The 24,989-nt window shown below is 43.8% G+C and overlaps 1 protein-coding gene across 4 annotated transcripts; it reads left to right on the plus strand.

The window, feature by feature from the left end:
- The first annotated feature begins 530 nt into the window (after nt 1–530).
- vit (vitrin) lies at nt 531–24,982 on the plus strand. 4 transcript variants are annotated; one of them, XM_011484705.3, is made up of 22 exons: nt 531–901; nt 5,420–5,502; nt 5,643–5,708; nt 8,992–9,148; nt 9,228–9,361; nt 9,445–9,522; nt 11,246–11,428; nt 11,817–11,861; nt 13,710–13,748; nt 13,837–13,887; nt 15,377–15,439; nt 17,082–17,156; nt 18,767–18,832; nt 19,208–19,276; nt 19,587–19,643; nt 19,749–19,796; nt 20,412–20,477; nt 21,252–21,399; nt 21,478–21,581; nt 22,125–22,351; nt 22,904–23,417; nt 24,099–24,982. In XM_011484705.3, the coding sequence occupies exons 2-22, from the start codon at nt 5,469–5,471 to the stop codon at nt 24,275–24,277; spliced, it is 2,403 nt and encodes an 800-aa protein (XP_011483007.1). In that variant the 5' UTR covers nt 531–901; nt 5,420–5,468; the 3' UTR covers nt 24,278–24,982. The 4 variants fall into 4 exon arrangements, with proteins under 4 accessions (XP_011483007.1, XP_011483009.1, XP_020565409.1 ...); XM_011484707.3 differs by lacking the exon at nt 19,208–19,276; XM_020709750.2 differs by lacking the exon at nt 15,377–15,439.
- The last annotated feature ends 7 nt before the right edge of the window (nt 24,983–24,989 follow it).

Raw genomic sequence — 24,989 nt, forward strand, 5'->3', positions numbered from 1 at the left:
GGTTATTTGAGAAGCTTGCATGCTGAAAAGTGTGTGCACAGCTGATCCCCCATAGTTGTTTTGTGTATTAAAGCAATTTGATAAACACAAATAAGCAAATAAAAGAATCAGTCTTGTGTTTGGATTTTAGCTGCATCATTCTTCTTCTCCTGAAGCCTTGGCTGGCGTGCATCCACTACATTTGTGAGGTTTTCATTTAAAACACAAAAGCGTCAGAGTCCTGGAGGTTGTTTTTTTTATAGCTCCAAAACACTAATCTCAAGCACAATGGGCTCTTTTCAAGCAGCACTTAAAACCTCCCGGCCCAAACGCAGAGCAGACCCCTTACAGTGGCATTGTGTGCTAATGTTCATAAAGCTGCTCAGCTCAGAGTAATGGAGTCTGACACAGAGCTGTGTGTGCTCTGGGGGCTGCTGGGGCGCAGCAGCTTCCAGAAAACCCCGAGTTTAGTTTGTCTCCAGGATGCGCTGGATTGGTTGATGTGTTGGAGGAGGAGGAGGAGGAGGAGTGGTTGCTCTGGAAAAGGGCTGAGGAGTCACTTCTGTAAGTCCATGAACAGAAGTGCAGCTTTCTTTGATGCGTTACAGAAAATAAATCATTTAACTTAAAAGTGCGAGGAAAATCTGGAAAACAGAGTGTGCGTCCCCTCCGGATGACCCCGCTGATCCCTCTCTGTCTGAGCTAAAACCTTGGAACCTGAAGTGGGACGGGCAAGCTGGGGGAACTGTGGCCCCGTCCCGTCCTCCAGCTTTAATGAGCACTGCGATCAACCAAGACTAAACCTCCAGGTGGAACAGGAGGCTGCGCACGCGCTCCAGACCGCTCCAGAGAAGAGGCGCTGCATGCGCGCGGACGGGGCTACCTTTTAACCAAAGCGCGCGGGATTACTGGACCCTCTCAGGTGAGGGAGCTTTCCTGGTTTTTGGGGGAAGTTTAGGGAAGGAGCCCGGAGGGAGCTCCTAAAGTGAGGAGGGACGTTTTTGCATCTGCGTGGCGCGTGCAAATTAGGAATTTATTTAGTCAAAACAAAAGTTTAATGCTTCAGATTTCTCCTGATTTCATCTTTGACATTCTGGATGACGACGATGCAACACTCCTGCTGCACACCTGAAGTAACTCTAAGACTAAAATCAAAATGTCAGGATTATTTGGATCAAATGATCAATTTACGTTCCAAAGCCTTTATTTTGAAAGGGCCTCACAGTGACAGGGCACGAGAGAGGAGATTTTCCAGCCTTTTAAGTTCTGCCTGACATATCTTTGTGTTCCCTCTCTGGTTTCCTGAATGTTTGGAAGAAAACTGATTAGGCGCAGGTGGTCTCCATTCAAGATTTCCAGCAGCAAGCTGCAGGCTGTGGCTTGCACTGAAGCCAGCGCCAAGAAGTAAAGTATTTCAGGCTGTGCTGCATAAACAAAGTGTCCTGCAGCAGCAGCAGCAGCCCAAAAGGCAGGAGGATTGACCAGTAGTATGGGGCAAGATAACTGTCAAGATGAAAGGTGTGCATACAAAGTTGTGCACAAATTTGACCGTCATCTTACCTCACACAGTAGAGACTTGTTGGATTGTCTCTGTGCTTCACAGTTACCTGCAGCAGCACTCTGACACCTGTGAACGGTGGGTTCAAACACTTCCTGGCAGCGTAAATACAGTCCCACTGCAGACAGCCACCGGGGTTTACCAGCAGGTCACGATTCGGGACAGACTGCAGAACTTGTGGAAGCTGATGCATTTGCAGAGAGACACAATTATTGTGCCGTGGATCAGTAGATGATTGATGTTCACGCTGCAAAAACACGTAGAAATAATCCACAAATTCTTCACATTTAGAAAAGAAAAATCAGAAAAACTGTCTCAGCAAGAATTCTTTAAGACATCTTTTCTCAAACTTTGCTATTTACTATCTTGCAAGAGAGAAAATAAATTTTTTTTTTAAATAGGGGTATTTTTAGGATCCATTTTTGTCCATCCTGCTCACCTTTTTCACCTCCATCCCCTCCGGGTGCTCATTGTGGCTAAAATGGTATAGTTGTCATTTTTTATCACCTTACTTTCTAAACTCTGCAGCTGTGGGATGCTAAACGTCTGATGCCGAACTGTTTAGTAGGGTGAACATTTATGTAACCAATTCAAAAAGGCTAGTAAAAACGGAGAACACCGAAGATATAAATCCGCACTGTGGAGCTGAATTATGCTTTAAACCCTTAAACTGTGTGAGCTGATGTGATTGGCTCCCTGCACACAGTGACCGAGGCTCGGCTACGGGAACTCTTGGGTTTTTCTCTCCACTTTGTTGTAGCTGTTTGCATGTTTTAAGCTTTGTTTGTTTTGAGTCTCCACCCAGTTAAAATTAGACGTTGGATGTGTTCAGTGGGCCTGAGAATACAGGTGATGTGACCTCATCCGGGGCCACGTCGCTCGCTGAACCGCCCCCTGCATCTTCTGAGCTGCTTTTCCTTCTGTGTTTGTCATTTATTACGGTCAAAAGCACATCTGAAAGCATTCTTAGAGTTCTGGCAGACCCGTTTATATCTTGTCCTTTAATCATGTGTTTTTGAAACCTTTCAACTAGTAAAACTTTTCAAACATTTATTTTTTTTTGGATGCAACATGTAACAGATTTGTCAAAATAAGACTTTGGTTGGTATGATTCTGTGTTTCCATTCCAAAATTTGGACTACCACAGGTGTGAGTCAGGTTATCCTTCATACTGTAGATACAAATATCTGTCCTAGCTTGTCCCGCTGTCTATTTTCTTCCCCCCAGGACACATTTATGAGTCTTCTGCCTGTTAACGCACAGCTCTGTGGAAAAAACCATGTCAGATTCTCACTAATGGTGCAGCGGGGGAAAGTCCTCCCACCGCCAAGCCCTCATGATGATTCCTCACATGAGATGCCATGTTTGCGGTCAGTGTAATTCATGCGCGTCGAGGTTATGGGAAATGTTTGCTATGGCCTCAGAGTTCCAGGTAACGTGCTGGAAGTTTTTGTTTACAGAGCCAAAAACCCCACAAATTAGTATTAATTAAGTAAAGAAATAAATCTATAGTACTCAGAGCTCCATATTTTCTTTGGTAAAATGTTACCAGATAATAGGAAATGTAAAGATTTTTTTAATCTTACCATTACTCTTTCTACAGCAGAGTTTTACCAAAGAGTCCCACCAGTTAGGCCTGGTAGGACTCTTTCTTGAGCTTGACAGCATCCCTTACTTCCAGTGTCCACCACCGGGTTCGGGGGTTACCGCCGCGACAGGCACCAGAGACCTTACGACTACATCTCCGAGCTGCAGCTGAGACAATGGAAGTGGAGAACATGGTCCACTCGGACTCAATGTTCCCAACCTCTCTCAGTTCCTGTTTGAAGTTCTCCCGGAATGTGGGAATTAAAGACTTCCCTAACGGAGGGCTCAGCCAGACGTTCCCAGCAGACCCTCACAGTGCGTTTGGGTCTCCCTAGTCTTTCCGGCCTCCTTCCCCACCAGCGAATCCGACTAACCACCAGGTAGTGCCTGGTGGACAGCTCTGCCCTTCTCTTTTTCAGAGTGTCCAAGAAACAAGGCCGAAGGTCGGCTGAAACAAGTACGGTACAAAGTTGATCATTGACCTCCTGGCAAGGGTGACCTGATGCCACGTGTATAGATGGACACCCTTGAGCTCAAACATGGTGTTCGTTATGGACAAACTATGACGATCATAGAAGTCCAACAACAAAACACAATTCAGGTTTAGATCAGAGAGGCCATTCCTACCGATCATGCCTCTCCAGGTGCCACTGCCATTGCCCACGTGAAAATGAAGTCCCCCAGGAGGACAATGGAGTTCCCCCCGTTGGGGCACTTTCAAGTACCCCATCGAGAGACACCAAGAAGGCCGGGTACTCTTAACTGTCCCCCACCCGAGACCTGTCCCCCACACATCCATGAACGTCTTTGTTTTCCTCGTCTGAGCTAGAATCTGGATCAGAACTGTACGGCTGGACAGCTACGATATAGCTGCCATTTTTGTTGCACCGCGAATGTTAAGATGAAGATGTGAGTTTTTCCTTTAAGTTGTCCTGTCCAACAGCTGAGCAGACAGATGAGAGCTGAAAGCCTATTGTGTTGGACAAATTTTACTCTTACAATAGGGGATATGAAACGTTCTTAACGCGAATAAAACCTAGAACACATGTGCATGAAGCACAGTGGTGGTGTGTAATGGTCTGGGATCTTTTTTGCACCTGGAAACCTGGCAGTCATTCAGTCACCATAAACAAAAACTAAAGAAAATGTTCTATTTGTCACCAAACATCTCCAGATCAGATCCCAAGCAAAAACCAGCAAACCTCTGACCAGAAGAAGGATGTTATCAGAAACCATGAGCTAAAACGGCTTCATGGACTGAAAACAGACATAATATCTGAACAAGTTAGTGCTGCTGAAGGCAGTAACTTCTTATTACTTCTACAAGCTATTAAATCAAGTGTACTTAACCTTTTCACACTATATTTTGTCTTTGATAGAGAAAAAATTGGCATTGGGTAATATATCAGGTGTTGTTGAGCTGAAGGGTTTATTACATAGTTTTAAGGCACACCAAAGGCAAAAAGGACTTTTATGTCTGAATACATAAAAGGAGATTTTTCTTTTGGGGTCACCTTAGTTTCTATTTGAAAGAAAAAACAACTGAAATGATCATTCAAGGCCTTTCAAACGCTTTTAAAGACGAACTCTAGCTTTTTTGCAATAAAAAAGCATTTGAAAAAATCTATAAAATCTAAGAGTTATTGCTGAAGTTCTTTTGAAATCTCCTGCATGGAAGTTCGGCTGCTGGCAATTTCATTTTATTCAGGAATGCCTCGTAAAAATGTCAGTTCTGCAGCAGGAGCCGGGGTAGCTTGAGCTTTAGGGCCTTATAGCTGCCCTCAAAGATGGGGGGGGTGTTCTTCGGTCACTGCCATGTGATCGCTTTATAAACGCGTAAACTACAACCGCCAATCTTCACCTACAGTCTGTTTTAAATCTGAATCTGAGGGACAGATGCACGAGGTTTTCCCTTCCCTGAAATAACGGACCCTGCAGCTTGATGTGGCCGCTTCCCTCAAACAAAGAAACCATTCGACTGAAAACAATTCCCCATCCCTTACGCTTTAAATTATCTTTGTCTGTGCTCTCTAATAAGTCGAGCTGGATGGATATTAGTGGGAGGGCTCCTGCATACAGTTTAGTGTGGATGTTTGAGGTGGAGTCTCTGATGGCCTAAAATACAGTCTTTATGTGATCTGCCCATCTTTGATGTGTAACAATAAAAAGGGAAATGTTTAGCTGCTCTTGTTGGCTTTGTGACGGAGTAACTCGGTTCTTTGTGTGGTTCCCGTCTGAAATCTGCATCTGTGGACACCAGAACTTTGACTTCAAAAGGTCTTCTTGTGTCTCTAGGCTGCACAAGGACATCTGGCTGAGCCGTTGAACCAAGGAACCACCAGTCATGTCCAGACTACCCGTCACCGTCATCGTTTTTGGTGAGAAAGCAGCCCGTCTTTATGTGGACCTGTACATTATCTACACTATGTGCGTGCAGTTTCATTAGACGTTCCACATCAGTTTGCTTTCACAGCATCAGTCTGCAGACTATTAAGTGATGTCAGATGTTTCCCCGCAGCGCTCCTGGCGTTCTGTGCATGCAGGGCGAAGCCCAACGGATCAAAGAGCAAGAAACCAAAGCAAGGTGGGCATCGTCAGGCCTGTCATCTGGGTTTCTGTTATCACTGTTTACGCTTCCTTTTCAGTCACTTCCTCAACATCTTGAAGTCCATGAACAAACATAAACATCTAACATCCAGTCATTTTGCGAGCCAGTGAAACAGCGTTTACTTTCTACACTAGAACCAGAGAGTTTTAGGCCACACAAACAGCAGCGATGGCTGCAACACAAAACCACTGATCCTTCACTCCCACAGTCAGCCTGCACAGAAACCCAAGAAAGGGGAAATGTTGGAAAACTAAACAATTAGTTCATAACAAATGGTATTCTCATAACTTTTAAATTCTGGCAAAATTTTGTTTTATTTCTACAATAAAGAATACATATTTTTGGTCTTAAAAAAGCTGATTTTTTTATGGAAACTAATAAATCAGTCAGTATGATTCCTATGTTAAAAAAGATTTTTCTAAAGGACTTTAATACACTCTAATTAACAACAAGTACTAGAACACCAAAGTAAAAGGGTCTATATCATGCAAAATCAACTTTTTAAAGTTTTAAATGTATTGTAATTGTTAATTTCTCATGAAAAACAACCCAAAGTGGTATTTGGATCCATTCAAGCATTTGAGTATTCCTCTAAAAACCTGCCCTCTGAGCACCAGCCCATCCCAATCCACATAAACGAGTGGGTTCCCACACTGTGACCTCACAAAGTGAGAAACAGCCCCTTCCAGTAAGAGTCTGCGCTTCTGATCCCGCCCCAGGCTAAGACACACCCACTTTCTCTTTGGAGCTAGCGGTGATCGGCTAAACGCTTCCCTTTTATACACACAATGTACACATCCATCTTCCTAAAAGTTTGGATGTTGTTTGTTTTCGTGGGAGAAATGACACGCTGCCGAGGCTGGCTTTAGTTTGACGTTATGAAATAGCTGGCGTCTCTCCACAGGGAGAGAAAGGCGTAGCCTCAGAGATCGAGTTGTCTTACTTCCGGGTTGGAAAATGAGCAGCAAAAATAACTACCGTAATTTCCGGACTATAAGCCGCTACTTTTTTCCTGAGCTTACAGCTTATACAGAGACGTGGCTAATTTATGAATTTAATTGGCGGCCGCCATGTACGTACTTTCTGACTCAGTGAATGGTTTGATTTCTTTATCTAACACCATACACAAGTCATTTGTTTTTCAACACACTAAACAGCCAAACAGTATGGACCTCACTTCAGGTCTTAGACACTTCAGTCATGGTTCAACAAAACGAAACACGCATGCCCGGCCGCATCCCAGAATCCTTTGGTGCCATTAGACCCAACGTGCACGTGATCGCCGCTACAATATGATGCAGCTTTCAAGTTAAAAACAATCGTTAAAAGCAGCGTGAAAAAATCCACCATCACCAACGGGTTTGGAAAAGCTGGTCAGCTGCGTGACGGAGAGAACAGCGCATGCTCAGGAGTGAATTTACCCCAGAGTCAAAGTGACTCGGCTGGCTGCACGTAAATATGTGGGAATAACATCAGCCTTTATTTTGTCGGGACACGACTGGAAACACAAATCCACGTGATCGTTTTTACGGTTTCTAAGGACTGACCGGAATTTTGCATTGAAAAACTAACAGCCGCTGTGTGAGCTGGAGAGATGTTCTCCTGCTGCTCGTTCACATAGAGCTGCGGGGCCGATGACAGTCTGATGGCTCCCACACGTAACAACGCATCCGCCCCTCATCAACAAAACGTACAGTATTAAGTCCGATTGCTCTGCACAGAAACGATTTGCTCCTCCCTGGAGCCGGCCTGGCCAGATGTGTCGGAGAAGATAGGAAGGGGAGCGCGCGGGGCGAGCGTAGAGGCGTCCGCGGATCAACAGTGTTTGTTGTGGAAGGAAACTTCTGACGCACGCGCCGTGCTGGTATCGCGCTGAGGCGCTGGTATCGCGCTGAGGCACGCTCTTTTTAGTCACCGCTGCTTTATTTTACTGGTGTTTTTTTAACCAGCCCTGTTACTCCCATAACGCTGCCGCGACATAAGCGGAAGGAGAGCTGTTCCTTTTCACCCCTCCATGCACTGCTGCTACTTGCTCATTCTTAAACACGTACAACAGTGTGGCGAGCCGGGTGTTGGCCCCACCTTTAGCCCCTAAGACTCATGGGAAATGGGGGATCGCGGATGTAAATTTCTCCTCATAACTGAGGGATGTAATGTTGATTATATGGTTACTGTTTGTAATTTCATGTATGATACCTAGATTGTCAATAAGTAAAAAAAACTAAAAATAAAATAAAATAAATAAAAAAACCATAACTGAGGAACTTGTGAACAGAATAGAGCTCCATGCTGTTTGGCAGATGTGGGTATACTCAAATTCATGAGCCTGAGGCAAGGCTGACTCCTCCCACAGTGTGGTAATGAATCACACTTACTCTGGGAGTCAGGATGTGGTTTGTCAGGCGTTGCTTAATACATGCGGCTTTTACTCCGGCGCGGCTTGTGTATGTTTAAAAGTGGTTACACACGTGAAAATGGGTGGGTGCGGCTTGTAATCGGGTGCGCTTTGTAGTCCAGAATTTACGGTAATTTCGGTATTTCATTCTGTGTGTCAAAGGTAACATATTATCGTATATAAGAATATAGTTTATTCTGAAAGAAAAGTATGATATAAACCTTTTAATACATAGTTCTGATAGGGAAGCACAGAAGTGGGAGTGCTATGATATGGGCTTTCATGAACAATAAGAGAGATCGTATTTGAAGATGGTAGTAGAGGTGGGTGGAGCTGTGTGAAGTTTGCATGTTCTCCCCATGTGGGTTTTCTTCGGCTTCTTCCCACTGTCCAAAAACATGCTTCATTGGTAAAGTGGCAACTCTAAATTGTCCATAGGTGTGAATGTGAATGGGTGTTGGATTGTGACTCTGCGACAGACTGGCGACCTGTCCAGGGTGTCCCCTGCCTTTGTCCATAAGTGGCCGGGATAGGCTCCGGCAGCCCCGTGACCCTGAGAGGGAACAAACGGAAGAAGATGAATGATGAATAGTAGAAGTTTTTTTTGCTGAATTTCTGATTTCACTCTCATTAACATTTTAAAAAGATGTAAATTTAAGAATAAAGCACAATAAAACACAAGTTTGCAAATTAAAAACAATTCCCAAACAAAAACGATGGGAAATCTTCCCATCTGACATTTTTAGTTCATTCTTGCTCGTTTTTAACTTTTTCACAACTCAATTTGCAATTTTCCCTTAAGTATTGAAGTGTTGAAGGTCGCTCTCCTGACAGTCTTAACCCTTTTTCTTCTGCTGTCTACAGTTGTTCCAGATGTTGAGTGTGACGTCAGAGCAGGGAAGATCAATCTCCAAGAGTTCATAGTGAAATGTCCTGCACGCTGTAAGGAAACCCGGCAGAAAGTCTACGGGACGGGAATGTTCGCCTCCATCTCCAGCATCTGCAATGCGGCCATCCACAGGTGAGCACCAGAGTTCCAGGTGAAGATCTTCATCCAAACGGTGTGAGATTCATCAGATCAGTAAACATTGCTTCTACAGCGGCGTGATCACAAACTCTGGAGGAAAGGTGATCGTGAAAAAGATGGCCGGGCAAGACGCCTACAAAGGAAGCAACTCCAACGGGGTTCGATCCCTGTCCCTGCCGAAGTGGAGGGAGTCCTTTGTTGTCTCAGGTACTGAAGACGAAGACAAAAGACAAACAAACCCTTGGTTTGTGTCTAACGCTCGTCCAAAAGATCCATCTGTTTTGTTTTAGTGGGGAAGCCGAAGAAAGGAGTCGTCTACCCGTCCACTCTGGACTACGTTCCTTCAAGACCAACCTACGTGAAAACTGGTGAGCAGAAGGATGGTCCATGTCGGTGACGGTTCTCGTTCATCCATCCATCATTTCTCAGCGAAACGTTTCAAGATGGAAATTTTTAGGTCTAGTTGCCACGACTTAACGTCAAGACACGATGGTCAATAAATGCTCGTCATGGCTATTGTTGAATTCCTTCCCTACTCTCAACTTAGTCCACCATATAGTTTGTTTCCCCAATCCAGTGCCCTAGGAATTTCCCAGAAGTCTCTATGAAAGACGAATGTTCAAAGATGCGTTTGGCGAATACAGTATAGACCACAATGCATTGACCACAATGCATTTTATTGTATTTTTTATAAGTCGCCCAAGTTTTCGTCATCAGAACACAGTGGATTCATAAATGCTGCAGTCTTTCTAAAATGTTCTTTGTATTCGATTAAAAACACGGAACGTTCTTAATCTTTAGGAAATCAGTGACGTCATATTTGTCATTAAAAACGTCCCACACTGTAAGGTTCTGTGGTAGTTTAGGGAGCAGCAAGGGAATTTGGACATAGTCGAGATTTTCAGGTTTCAAGTCTATATTTGAGTAGTTTTTTTGACTACATTTCTAACCAAACATATCAGGTTTAGCTTTTGAACACTAACTATTACAGTTTTTTTTTTTAAATAAAAACGTTTCGAGTGTTGCTTTAATTATGATGAGGATGTTTTTAACCAAAATCCCAAAACCTAAATGTCTTAAAAAGCCATATTTCATGTTTATCTGAAGCTTCCATTTCCAAAACCTCCTCTACATGGGCGTGGCTGTTGGCACTGAGCTGAGTAGCTCCGCCCTTGATTCCCCCTTTTCTGCAAGCTAGGTTTTGCATGAGTGAAGAGCTTGACAAAATTGTGTGTGTGTGGGGGGGGAGGGGTACAAAAAACAGTACTGATAGTAACTGATAGTCTCAGAAACGGGAGAAATTGTTGAATTCACTTCAGCAAATTAAATGAAGTGACATTAAGAAAGAATATGCGCACGTCATTTTCCAAATAGGTGCAGCCAGAGCTGAACTATCTTCTTGGCCACACGGACCCAGAGGAGCGCAGGTGTGTCTTGTGTTTGCCTTAAAGCAGGGGTGCCCAAATCCAGGCCTCGAGTGCCGGTGTCCAACATGTTTTCCAACCATCCTGCCATTGAGGCTCCTTATTGGCTAGACACACCTGATCCAGGAAATCAGCTGCAGATAAGACGGAGCTAATGGAGAACTAGCAGGAGGCCAGCCTTCGAGGCCTGGATTTGGGCACCTCCACCTTTAAACTCGTAAGGCCATCTCAAGGGACATCATGAAATTGGAACGTACCATTGTCGTGCATACGGTAAATGTATCTAAGCGTTCACTAGGATGGTATAAATATATGTGCATGATCATATTTACTTTATGGGTTCATCCATTGTCTATGATTTTAACATTTTGTGTGGGTGACCTGCTTGCTCCGTACAAGTTTTACCATTTTTTGCCCGTATTCGCCTGTAAGAGCAGTTGGGGCTGAGGCAGAAGGCTGTAGTTTATCTACTGCTCAGGGAAAAGAGGTTCCTGTGGGCAAATATCTCAGCGTTTGGCTCCGCTGAACCTCCCTCCGTTTGAACGAGGAGTTGGAGTCGGCCGAAGAATGCCAGGAATGCATGACAACACAGAGGTTACTGTAGGCGCTCTTCCTCCCTCTTCATCCTCCTTCTGAATTACCGCCTTCATCACTTATTTGCTCTCAGGTCAAAAGGAGGTTACCACGGTGATGCCCACGACAACCACAGCTGAAAGCACCACAACAACTCCTGCACCAACCACCACCACCACCACCACACCAGCTCCCACCACCACCACCACCACCACCACCCCTCCATCGCCGCCGACCACCAAAGCCCGAGCAGCTGCCCACAAAATCAGGGACACAGGTGAATGCAGAAGCAGAGGTCTGCCGCCAGCAGGCCGCCTTTTAACCTAAACACAACCAGGTTTGTTTAAAAACTACAAAACAAACTTTCCTCTCCGACAAACGGAGGATTAATGAGAGCGGCGAGTCATTACAAGCAGTTACAACTGCAATTATGGGAAATTACAGTCGCTCCCTGACGGAGTTAACGCGCTACACTCGTAGTTTCCTGAGTGATTAAACGGTAGACGAGCCCGTTTTTCATCCCCGATGAGATGAAAACGCAGCTGCAGATCTGAAGGTATGTCTGTAAATGAGGTGGGCGCTCGTCCAAACGACCACCACTCATCTTCTGTTACATTAGCTGCTTCTTTCTATTCTGGCACTCCATTTGTCATTTTTCTGTCTAGGCAGCAGCCACCCTTACCTCGCCCATGTGGCTTCCACCAGCTCAAGTAAGTCAAAGAAAAGGGACCACTGCTGTGCTTTGCTGAGATGATAGTTGAAAAAAGAAAACTATTTTTAAAACGTTTTAATCAGAACACTTAAACTTTTTCGGCATTGTTGGCATTTATTTGCCTAAAAGATTTTTCTGTCTTTTCGCATCTTCCACAAAATAAAATAGGGAAAGCTTTTTTGTGCCACAAGAATAAAATACAGCAGAGTGAAACTGGTTTCAGAACTGTCCATGTTTAGTTGGAATTCGCCTGAAAGCTCACCCCCCCTCCCCAACCAAAGAAAGGATGACATCACAATGGGAGAAACCATCAAAAAAATGAATCTGTTTTGGGGATCCAAAAGACTGTTTCCAAATCCACTAACACAACCAAACACACACATGTTGTGGCAAAGTGTTAGATTTGGGCTATGTCTGAATTCCTAATACTTAACTACTAAAACATTATATAGTAGTGCCCTTTTTTGTATTTTAAATGGCGAATATGACATCATCAGTTTCACAAAGTTAAAATCGAATCCATATGAGCAGGATAAAAATGTTAATGGTCTAATAAAAAAATAAATTTAAAAAATGTTTTTTGCAAAAATTGTTTAAACGCAATGCATTGTGGTCTGGATTCTCAATCTAGAGAGCATCAATGCACACTGATTTCTTGCAGAGACTTCTGGGAAATTTCTACTGCACTGGATTTTGGAAGAGTAGATTCGGACAGCACTGGAAAATGGCGAACGCACTATATAGTGCACTAAGTAGTAAGTAGGGAAGGAATTTGGACACAACCTTGGTGATTTTCTCACAAACGAAAACATTTGTTCAAGCGATCTCCACAAAATTTCACAAACACGACTAGGTTAGGTCTACAACCGCAACCAAAGTTTTGTTAACCCTTTAAAAAAAAAAACCTTTAGTACCTTAAACAACTTCAAACTACTCCAAGAGTTTTCAGTTCATCTACTCGTAGCTCCCCGGGCATCATTGGGAAACTAATTAGGAAAAAATGTTGGAAATACATTTTATAGATTTTGAATAGCATTAACTCGCAAAATTGACGTTCCCCAGTTGCTCGCGTCAATTTCTACCTGAATATGGTGAACATTTAATACATGAATCCCTGGCTCAAACTGAACGAAATAATATAGCATTTGATATGAACATATTAAGATTGTGGGTCTGTTTAACAAAAAAAACCTTTGTTGCCAAGGAAATCCAAAAATGTACTTTTGCTGATTCTTCCAAGAATGATATAGAACTGTTCGTCATCCCCAGGAGACCAAAAAATAAAATGGTTGCTATGGAGATTAGAAGAACAGAAAAGGCAACATTTTGAGAAAAGGATTTGTCTTCATGAATTTTGTGTATGTGTAGCTCTAATCGGTGGGGCAGCAGTCGCTCAGCCACGGGGGCGGGTCAAAATGGGGTGTCGAGGACAGGCAGCGCCTGCCGGCGGCTTTAACAATTTTTTTTCACCATAAATGTGTTTTGATAGTATTTCTTTTGCTAATTTTGGGTAAAAAGACAGTTGGTTTGAAAATTATTCACATTTGACTTTAATTGTGGTTTTTTTTGCCCAAAACAGAGTAAGTTACAGTAAATGTTTTTTGAATTTTAGCTCAGAGTGTTTTTAAATCTTCTGGTGGCACAACTGGAAAAAAACATTCTCTAACGTAACGTAGTTGAGTTTGTGAGCAAATTATTGGGATTTTTCTTTTCATTTGTCCAAAATAGTCTGCGTATGCTCCAGAAAAATGTTTCAAAATCAATGATTCCCCTTTTTCTTGAACTGTTCCCGTTTCGCCTTTCCCATTTGGCCTGAATTTGCCCCACACTTGTGTTATTGGTGTAGGGCAGTCTCCCAGTGGCCAGGGAAAGAGCCCCAGCCAAGGTATGTGTGTGAACCCTGACCTGATGGAGGAAATTTAATGAGTCAAACAGAAGTTCAAGTGTGACCGAATGTTGGCGTGTCTTCAAAGTGTTCAGAGGAACCTCCTACCCCAACAGATTCCCTCAGCGTGCCAGTGCAGGTAAGGTTTTAAAAAAAATCGGCTTAGTCTGGATTTGACTTATCCTCCTGATTACCAGGGAAAAACTATTTTGGCCAGTCAGAATCTTTACAAATGCTCCAAAAACGGTCATCTCCAGAGCCCCACCCCTTCACATTTGGTATCACTGGAAAGATCACAATGACCTCTGTAGATCCCAAAAGGAGTTCATTCAGTAGTCTTCCATGGTTGGGAGATACTGCGGTTTGTAAGTGTCATCTGCAGAGGAAACCTTTGCATTGTGGGTAATCAGGAGGATAACGTGGATCAATCTGACGTTCATTCCTTCCTTTGCTGCTTTTCTGAAGCCTTCTGCCTCTTTGCTCAGAAACTGCCGCTTGCTTAATTCCAATCATGTGTTGTCCATGTCCAAATCTTCCTTCATCATCATCAATGCTGTATAGATTTTCTCTCTGTAACCTCCTCAATATTTCTAATTAAAGAAAAAACCTTCATCCAAAAACAGGAGGAAGTCCACAGCTAAGAGGGAGAACCAATGGATATTCGTTCCCTTTGAAAACTCTCCATCAGTTGTTCATAGCTGAAGGCAAAGTGATTCAGAGAAACGGAGCGCTGACTAGAAGCGTCCATGTTTGCAGAACAGAAACTTCCGGGTTTGATTTGGAGGCTTCTGGAGGCTTCTGCTCTAGAACATCTAGAAAGTAGAGTTTGCGTTGGTTTTAAAGTTCCACTCCGATCGTCTCTTCATCTTTTTTCAAAGTGTTCCCAGCGGTCTGTTAATTCTGAATATGCTGTTGTTTTTTAGCCAAAATCTAAAAGCCTGTGTCATTTTTCTAGGACATAGTTTCTGCAGAGCGGCAGGAGTTAATTAGAAATTTGCCTCCGTTAGCGCAGAGCAGCCCGCCCCCCTTCCCGTCCCCGTTGGGTGACAGCTTGTAGTGGGTCTTTTAAGGAAAAAGAGAAATCTGCATTTTTCTGCAGTGATCCAAACTTCATTCTGCTTCCATCACAACATTCTGCCCACAAGACAAAATCTGTCATTTATCAACACGTTGGAACGAGTTTGCAGATAGATGAATCTCTGCGGTGCTCCTGTCCTCTATAAAGTTACGTATTTCCAAATGCTTAAACGTTTTACTCCTGCTTAGAAAGTCTTCAAAGAAGAAAACGCAAACAAACAAATCTAAAGAGACTAAATATGATGATTTATTTTGAGTGTTTAGCCGTTTCCTCCCTCTTTTTAACGGCCGTTACCGGAGTATAAAAGATCCTTTTCCACATCAAACACCTTTATTTTTAAAGTAAGAACAATAAAAAAGAGGATTTACTTTGCAGTTTCTTCTCACTAAAGGAAAATGTTTGACGTTAGAGTCAGAATTTGAGTAATTCATTAAATTTCAGAACATTTTTGAGATTGTTCCATGGAGGTGATCCTCACGCATGAAAAAAGGCTGGAAAGAGTGTTTTCCTTTGTGAAAGCAGATGAAGACAGGTCTAATCTTTGCTCCAGGTCTGCGCAGACCAGAGGCAGGATCTGCCATCAGGAGGCCGCCTTCCTCTCCAGTCGGACCAGGTCAGCCTCACCTGCAGCCTCACACACAGGAATGCGGGTCAAGGGCAGGACCTGTGACCCTGATGATGATGATGATGCCATTCAGCCTCTCGGGGTCAGCGCTAATCCGCCCCATCCAGCATCTCACATTCCTCTCAGGATAATTGCTGTTTTCTGTCATGATGAGGACGAAGTCGCATTTTCATTTTAGCGGATGAAATGAGGCGAAAGAGTCCAGCATGACGCCTGTTGCTGATATGATGCTGTGGAGGGAAAAAATGGCTTTCCTCAAAGGAAAACGGCTGCATTTGTGGAAAAACGGGGAGTCTTCTCTGCTCTTTCCTACTGCCTGGTTCTCGGCTTTTACGACGCTGGTAAGGGAAGTTCCCAAGCACACGGGTGGTCAGTCAGGTGCATCCTCTGCTGCAACACAAGCAGGTAATGAGGAGCGCGAGCAGCCAGAACGCTGATAACCACGGGGACGGTTTCTCTGTTACGCCTCCCTCTTAGGTAAGTCCCTGATGAGAAGCGCGCTCTGTCAGTACAGTAATGACAGCTTATCACAGGTACCATGTGGTCTGGTTTCGTTCCGTCCTTTCAAAAGTGGCGCACAGAGATGAAAGCGGGCCAAGCGAGCCCCAACAGAGGCGCGTGACCCAGGCCGCGAAGCTGCAGGAACTGGGTCCGGTCTCCAGAAGGAAAAGCTCCTGAAAAGCGGGCGAGGTGTGGCTCGCCTAGGAATGCGTTTCTGTTTTTTCGTCTGTGGAATGCACCACCATGGATCATCTAAGAGCAGACAAGACGTCCTCTGTCTGAATGGCGGCATATTGGGAGGATTTGATTTCTAAAACATCATTTATTTGACAAACTCTTTGCTGCTGGAATGCTGGTCGATGCAGGAAGCAGGTTTTCAGATTAATGAATAACAGTTTTTTGAAAGAAAATCCATTGATTCCTTTAGGCGGTTTGTTCAGGAGGAGGTCAAAGGTCAGAGGTGAAGGTGAGCAGCACCTCTGCGTGTTGATTTGTGACCCATTTGCATTTAAAAGGGCTACAATTGTTCTTTTTTTTACATGAAAAAGGCACACATAGGTAAATGGAGAAATGTAGATTTCATCGGAAACACAACAATGTGAGCGTCTCCGTCAGGAAGCGGTGAACCTTTGGCCAGCAGGGTCTCCCCTCTTACTTTGACAGCAGGCTTAGAAAAATACCCCCATGCTTCAGTGGAGCCCCCTTAAAGAACAAAGGCCGCTCTCCATCAGCGGATGGGAACCTGGAAGCTCCGGCGCTGTGTTTGAATAAGGTTGCCCGTCTGCAGCAGAGAAGAGTGTTTTGTCGTGTGTCACGCAGCTCATCTGTTCACACCTGTCAGTCAAATCTCTGTCATTCTCTTTTCATTTGATTGAAGCTAAACATTTGCCAAAAAGAGGCGTGTTTCCAGCTCGTTTCTGCTTCCAGGGCAGCAAGAAACAGGGGCTACCTGTCCCTGAATCAGGCCTCAGTGGCCCAGGCTGCAGCCGTCTGAATGACTGCTGTATGCTCAGCGTCTGGCTGAACATCTTGTGCGCCCTCCACTAATAATGTGGTCGTTTTAGTGGAGGTCACAAGTATGCGCCGCCTGCTTGTCTTGAACGCAGCTTTCTAATGTTTCCCCGCACAGCTTTTTCCCGAAGGGACTGGCCCCCCTCTTCTTTTCCTCGTCACGATTGGTTTCCTGGAGTCCGGCGACCAGCAGGTATGAGAGATGGCACCGGCCAATGGCGAGTGCCGATATGATCTGGGTTTTCACGTTATTTGGCTGACTAGTGGTTGCTTGGGAAGTGGGAAACAAAGTGACGACTACTCGGTAGCTCAGGATGTCAATGAATGCTGTTTTAAGCCTTTATAGTTTAAATTTGATATCATTTTATAATATCGCCAATTTGAGTAAATTCGAAAAGCTCATTTATATTGTAAACTGCTCCCTTTAGCCCCTCCCACATTCCTCCCCATCTCAGAAATACATACAGGCCTTCTGCAGGCACACTTCTTGTTGTAGTTTGTAAAGTTAACAAAGCAACCAAACTGGGTTTGTCTTAGGTTTGAGGTGTTTATCCCCACAGGGAGCTCTTTTTACACCCAGACCGTTTTTTGAATGAACAGTTTGTTACCATTTTTTCAGCAGACTCCTGGCCGATTGTGACCCGTTAGGCCAAATCTCTAGCTAAACTATTTGGTTTACAAAAGTCTAAACATTCAAATACAAGTTTGTATATTTTCTAATGATGACTCACTCATTGGGTGGCCGGGATACAGATATAGAGTGGCTGACCTTAGTTTGAAAGATCGCAGGTTTGGTTCCCATCTGTGTGTCGATGACACTGAACCCCACATTGCTTCTGGTTTTTGCCGTTGTGGCATTGTAAGCAAGCCGCACTGCCATCAGTGTGTGCACGGGGGAATGTGCATGTAAAGCGCTTTAGGCCTTAAAGCAAAGTAGATGCACGTCTAAATATACACCATTAATCATTTACCATTTTCCTCAACCTTGAATGACTTTGTCTCTCTGGAACTCTCTGGAATCCTGATGTCAGGAAAGCCAAGCTAAGCGGCCCGTTTGGTTTCCGTTAACCTGAGGACATTCATAAGTGCGTCTGTGGAGTTGGTTTTCCCGGCAGAAATGTAGCCTTTTTTTGTAACATTTTACAGAGAATGACTTTTTGTGAAGCTGAATTTGCCTCAGAGCTGTTTAAATCAGGAAGTGCTGAAAGTGGCCAGGAGTCTGCTGAAAAAACGGAGTGGATGTGTTGCATCTGCATTTGTCAAAGTTGGTTGATTGTTAAGGCATATTTAAAGAAAATCTTTAAGCTTGTTTTTGTTATTCTGAACTTAAATGCAGAGGATGCAACAGTGACTTTTTTTAAATTCATGAACTGATTTTTCTTTAATTTTTGTATTTTAATGACACAAAAGTCCTTTTCCGTCACAGTTATTGTTTGTCACTCAGAGTTCACTTTTGTTTCATTTAAACTGATAATTGTTTGTTGGAACAGAAATCTGTTATAATAATTAATGAAACTTTTATTTATTTGTTTATTAAAGTTTTTTAATGTAGTAGTTTGTTAAAAACTATTTCATTACCAAAAAAACAAATGTAATTAACTAACAGCTTCTTTCTTATTATTTTAAACACAACTTTTGTGGTCATTTTTGTGAATTTTTCCAGACTAATCTGGTGGCCTATAGAGAAAATAAATCATTAAATGTATTAACAAAATCCTGTAAATTAAAATATTTAGTAGATTCATCTGTACTGTAAACTTTAAATGTGATTTCACAGCACAATATTCTCTGCTGCATATTCAGATATTAGCTATTCAGTTCCAGACTCAGGATACGCATGGAGTGAGACAGACACACCTGAGATCACAGGTAAGCAAATGCGCCGATTCCCTTCACTGCAGCCAATGAGAACGTCTGCATTCTGCATGTGGAAACACAGCATGTTGGTATAAATGAGAAACCTGGATATCTGCTGGACATTCTGTTGACTCCATGGGGAGGTAGCTGTCCTCCAGGACCGTCTACCTGCCATATGAGAGTCTTCTAGAACCATAGAGGAGGAGCAGACATATGCTGCATGGTAGATAATGTGATGTATGGTGATAATTCTGCCTAAAAAGCTGTTGTTTTCACTGATCTGGGATCGGTTGCTGAGGATTGGTGACCAATCTCAACCATGGAAATGTCTGCTTTTCCACCTGAAGTTCCCTCCCCACTAACAGGTTTCCCAAAATCCTTCTTTAGCTCGGGATCGCAGGCCTGATTTCTCAGAATATGAGCGCTGGTTTTATAGCTTACCGTATGGACCATACGGTAAGTGTTCCTCTATCTCTATTTACTGGGCACTAACACCTTTTCAGGTCATGTGAGTGGGTTGGGTATGTGGAAATAAATATGTCAGTAGTTCCAGATCAGCTGTGTTTACCTGCTTCAGGCGTAGTCCCCGTTCACTCAGAAGGAAAATATTCTGGGCTACACAGCCCTCTGAAAACGCACTAAAAGAGCCATGTCTCGTACAAAACAGTCAACTCAGCGCCGAGGCACAAAAATATCCGGATGGATTGTGTTTTTGTTGCTCGTATTACAGCTGGTTCTCACTGCTTTTTGCTCGATTTGCTTTTAGCTCCCCGATCTACTGACGTAGATGGAAAAATGCCCCTGGACACAGCCCATACTAAAGGTAAGCAGCCGTTACCTTGGTTACCAAGGCGGTATCATGATAAAGCAATGGTGTATGTACAGGTATAAGTGTGTGACACGGCTCGTATGTTTTTTGTTGATGCAGTGGAGGCGGCGGACGCCTGGAAGCCAGAAGCAAACCTTTACGACGCAGGTAAGGATGGAGCCGCCGCTCGCTCTGCTGCTCCGAAACCAGTCGGTAAATCTCTGAGTGTGGGTGCCGTCCAAAACCAAAGGGAGAGTTGGGTTTCTGCTCAGCCTGTAATTGAAGGGAGTTTGGGGAAAAGTCACAGAGTATGGTTTCCTAAAGCACAAAGCCACGGCCAAACATTTGGGATGACTAAAACGTGGACAAACGCAGCAGAAGAACGCCGTTTCTACAACAGGAGAGTTTCTTCTTTTGATTTTTTTGATGCTGGAAAGTGAGAAAACTGTACAAATTTTCCCAAAATGTATTTTTTATATGACTGCATAAAAACCATGAAAAGTTGGAAATACATTCTGTCGTATTGTTTTATGCTTCAATATGCAGCTCATCAGCATCATTTTGAAAACTTTATTTTTTTCACATAAAGCTAATCAAAGAATGCTTTTCTTTTACAATAAGCAAAGCTTTAATTATTATGATTTATTAAAGGGCTCAGAGAATTTAATGGATGTTATAATCTGGTATTTTCAGGTTTCATGGTCGTATGTCTTTCTCCAGTTTTGTTTTTATTGCCTTAATTTCAGGATGTGATGGGGTTTTTTTTTGTGCTTTTCCTCTCAGGTTTTAGCATCAGAGAAAGAGAACCTGTGCCCAGAGCGCCAGAGGTCGTCTCCCAGGGAGATCCAAGTACGTCCCGCTACGTTTGTGTCAGCACATCGGAAAAGTTCATTAAAGTGTCGAAACCACTGATTTGATGGACTGTGAGTCAAAACCTGTGGAGTTCCTGAGAGACGCAGAACTTTTCATACCTAGAAGTCTGTGTTTAACCCTTGTGCTATCCTAGGCACTTTACCATTGGGAGTTGGGTCATCTAGACCCACTAGACAGTGCTCTGAACCTTTTTCTTCAATGATTTGTGATCTTCACTGGTGTCCATGGATTACATGAAATCTTTCCACCTTTATCCACCTTTGTCATGGTAGGGGGAACACGTCAATGGAAGGGGGGGGGTCATCTAAGATAGCACAAGGGTTATATGAAAACCGAATGGATTTGAGATGGATACCCAGAATGCTCGGCTTAAAATAGCTTTAGTGGTTAAAATTTCTAATAAAAGTTTAGAGAAATTGTTTTTTGGGGTAAATTTTCAGCAGGTTACCTTTTTTTGTTTTCAAAATGGTGACAAAAAAGTTAATTTTTCCCTTTAAACCTGACTCTGGCCTGAAGATGGACGTGACTAAACCCTGGATAGAACCAAGCAGATTCATCATTTGCATATAAAGTTCTTTTTGAACATTTAAAGAACTTAAACATCTAAATCTGTCAACAACTTTGTGGAGAAAAACACTTGTGAATCCTCAGACTGGAAGATTTCTATGCAACAGTCTTCTATGAAAAGAGAGAATGATGTAATCATGGCGTGTGAAAGCATGAGCCCAGCAGAAACGTCACTGTGTGCAGATTGTAAGGTGGACCTGGCCTTTCTGATGGATGGTAGCTGGAGCATCGGAAAGCGGCGCTTTAAGATCCAGAAGGACTTCCTGGCAGAGGTGGCACAGGTCATCAACGTGGGCGTCGCTGGACCCATGATGGGCATCATCCAATACGGGTAACACATCCATCCTGATCCTGCTTTTCACCCGTTTGAGGTGGTAAAACTGCAACAAGCTTTGTCTTTGGTCTGAAGAGACGAGCCGGTAACGGAGATCAGCCTGAGGACTTACTCCAGCTCCAGAGAAGTGAAGGCCGCCGTGGAAAAGATCGTCCAGAAGGGAGGCCTCTCCCATGTGGGTGAGCGACCCCCTGCTGCCAGCTCCAGCAGATGCCCAGAAACACAAGTGTGAAAGCGCAAAAGGGTGCAGTTATCGCATTGCTCGCTACCCAGACGCGTTTTCACGAGCAGGGATGGAATTAAATCTAAAATTGCCGCGAGACTAAATTACAGTCCTGCCTCTTGGGAGCCGTGTTTTTCTGCTCTGTGACCAAAAGGTTGTTGCTTTTACCAGCTTGTGGCGTTGGCTTTCAGACACATAAGGGCCGGTTTGCTGGTGCGTCAGCATGCACACACCGCCACAAGCCTCTTTATGACCTGCTAAATTTTGCATCCTGATCCAAATAGCGTTCGGCCTTAACTGCTCTCTAATCATGCAGCTCTGTAAAAAGCTGTGTAGTCTTCCAGAGCCTCTGCTGTCATTGTTCGGACCACCTGCAGCACAGTCCCAGAACCAGGGTTTTGTTGTTTTTATCTAGACAGTTGTGTCCTTCAGATCCCAGTCCTCGCTGTGGATGGACGTAGTTAAACTGGGTTCCTGTCGCCCCCTGGTGTCCCGACAGGAAGGGCTCTCTCCTACATCAACAAGCAGTACTTCAGTGACGCTAACGGAAACCGGGGAGGAGCGCCCAACGTTGCCGTGGTGCTGGTGGACGGTTGGCCCACAGACAAGGTGGAGGAGGCGTCTCGGCTCGCCCGGGAGTCCGGGATCAACATCTTCTTCGTCACCATCGAAGGCCCCGACGAGAGCGAGAGGCAAAACCTGGTCGAGGACAATTTTGTTGACAAGGTGTGTGTTCATGTCATTCAGGTTTGTCGGTGCTTTAGGACCCCCACCAATAAAAACGGGCTTCTTTTTAACATGTTCTTATGGTATTTTTCTGATAATGGAGGACGTATATAATGAAAATTTAGATTAAAATTGCATTTCCGAGTATTCCTTTAATCCAATCGCTGTGAATCAAGAGCAGACAAAAACTGCGGTTGGAAAAGCTTGTAGGTGTGATGTTGAAGCTACTACGGCAAGCCATAAGCTCCCTGCTCTGCTCCATTATGATGCATCCACTTGCAGACAAATAGATCCACGTTTGTCTTTGTTTTTCTCCTCTGAGCTGGAATCTGCCTTATACCTGTACGTCTAGATAGCTCCAATATTGCTCGCCATTTTTGATGCTCCGGTAACGCTAGGTTGGGGTTGTGTAGACAGAACTCCTGCCCATGACCCAGAGGGGAATTTCCATCAAGACCACTGGAAACGCTTTGAGAATAGATGAAAAGCTGATCGGGGTGGGACTTTAACATGTCAATGCAGTGATGTGATGGCGTGTTTTTGACCCAACAGGCTGTGTGTCGCACAAACAACTTCTTCTCCCTGCCCGTGAACAGCTGGTTTGCCCTGAGGAAGGCGGTGCAGCCCCTGGTGAAGCGAGTGTGCGACACAGACCGGCTGGTGTGCAGCAAGACTTGCCTGAACGCCAACGACATCGCTTTTGTCATCGATGGCTCCAGCAGCGTGGGAACGGGCAACTTCCGAACGGTGCTGGAGTTTGTGGCCAACGTCACACGGGAGTTCGAGATCTCGGACACGGACACCCGCGTGGGAGCCGTGCAGTACACCTACGAGCAGAGGCTGGAGTTCGCCTTCGGCCAGTACAACCACAAGGCCGAGCTGCTGAACGCCATCAAACGCATCAACTACTGGAGTGGTGGGACCAGCACCGGCGCTGCCATCACCTACGCTGCGGAAAAACTCTTCAGCAAATCCAAACCTAACAAACGCAAGATCATGATTGTTATTACGGACGGGCGTTCCTACGACGACGTGAGAGCTCCGGCGCTCGCCGTTCATCGCCAAGGTAGGAAATGAGGAATTCATTGGAAGTGGGGAAAGTTCTTTTCATTTTTAAAGTTTTATTAACAAACCAACAAAATAATGTTTATTATTTAAAACTAGTAGTATTGACTTTTTGAGTTTGATTTGGTATTTTGGTCAGGACCAATGACTGTATATAAGAACTGGACCGAGTTAATGTGACATCATCCAGAGAAAATGGTTTACTTTTGGCTCCAAGTGAAGGAAGTCAATTCAGTCACCATTTTGAACCCATAAAACTGGCTCCACGTTGCAACCAGACGACATCAGTCAGTGGTGATTAGCCCAAATCAGTCTGAGTCGACGTTTCTATGGCAACCTATCAATCCAACATTTGGAGCCAGTAGACTCCACCTACTTTTAATGAGGCGTAAAACTTGAACTACAGAAAAAAAAAAGTGAAGATTTTTAAGAGCGTGCTGGAAAAAAAAGGTAGCAGAGCAAGAATTGATTTCATGTAGCCCGTTTTCAAGTGTTGTTGGAGCATGCTCAGTAAGGTCAAAACCTGCTCTGTGCAATTTCAAGTTTCATTGTAGTGAATGGGGATTCACTTTCTTGCATAACAAGCCCCCTAGTGGTTGCTTGGTGAACTGGTCCAAACCACTGTTTCCCAACACGCTTCAATCCGGAAGTCAAAAACCTCTTCTTTCCTCTCCTGATCCAGGCGTCATAGCGTACTCCATCGGCATTGCGTGGGCGGCCCAGGACGAGCTGGAATACATCGCCACCGACCCCGACAAGGAGCACTCCTTCTTCGTAGATGAGTTTGACAACCTTTACAAGTTTGTTCCTAAAATCATCCACAACATCTGCCAGGAGTTTAACTCTCAGCCCAGAAATTGAGGCTAAACGAGACGCTGAATCCTTTCTTTGAATCTATTCAGATGGTGTATCTGAGTTTGCCACATGTTAAAAGAAAAAAGAAAAAAATGGGGGGGGGGGTCTCATTTAGTGAAAGTTTGTCTAAACTTTAACAGTAAATAATTGATTAATTGGTGGTGATGCAGAAAATACCAATAAGGACACAAATTTAAAAGGTTAAAATTTTACATTTGCATTTTTTTTTTTCATTTCTTAGAGCAAAAGAAAATTATTTACCAATAATTAATCGTTTTTCACGAACAAAAACCCAGTCAATATTGCTGCTTCCGGCTCAACAGATGATGCTTTTGCACACAATGGGGGGAGGGGGGCATTATGCAGTTTACAGCTACATACTATGGAGTTCTTCCTAAATACTATGGTGCTAAAGATGGAACAATCTGAGCATGAAAAGCATAAAGAAACCAAAAATTATAATAAAAATGAGGACTTGGATGGCAGATGAGCTCAAGCATCTCAGAAATGACAGCAGTTACTTCAACCACTCTACTCTTAGTGGTTGTTTACAACATTGCAGTCATTTCTCAGTTATGTTGGAAGAGTATTTATAATTTTTTTTCCTTGTATGCCCTGTCTGTACATATGCTCATTAAAAATTTCTCTCTGTTCAGATAAGTGGAAATTTATATATTTTTTGCAGTTTTTAATAAAACAAAGTTAAAGTACCTTGTGC

The sequence above is a fragment of the Oryzias latipes genome, chromosome 15 (genome assembly GCF_002234675.1).
Source record: "Oryzias latipes chromosome 15, ASM223467v1".
Lineage (NCBI taxonomy): Eukaryota > Metazoa > Chordata > Actinopteri > Beloniformes > Adrianichthyidae > Oryzias > Oryzias latipes.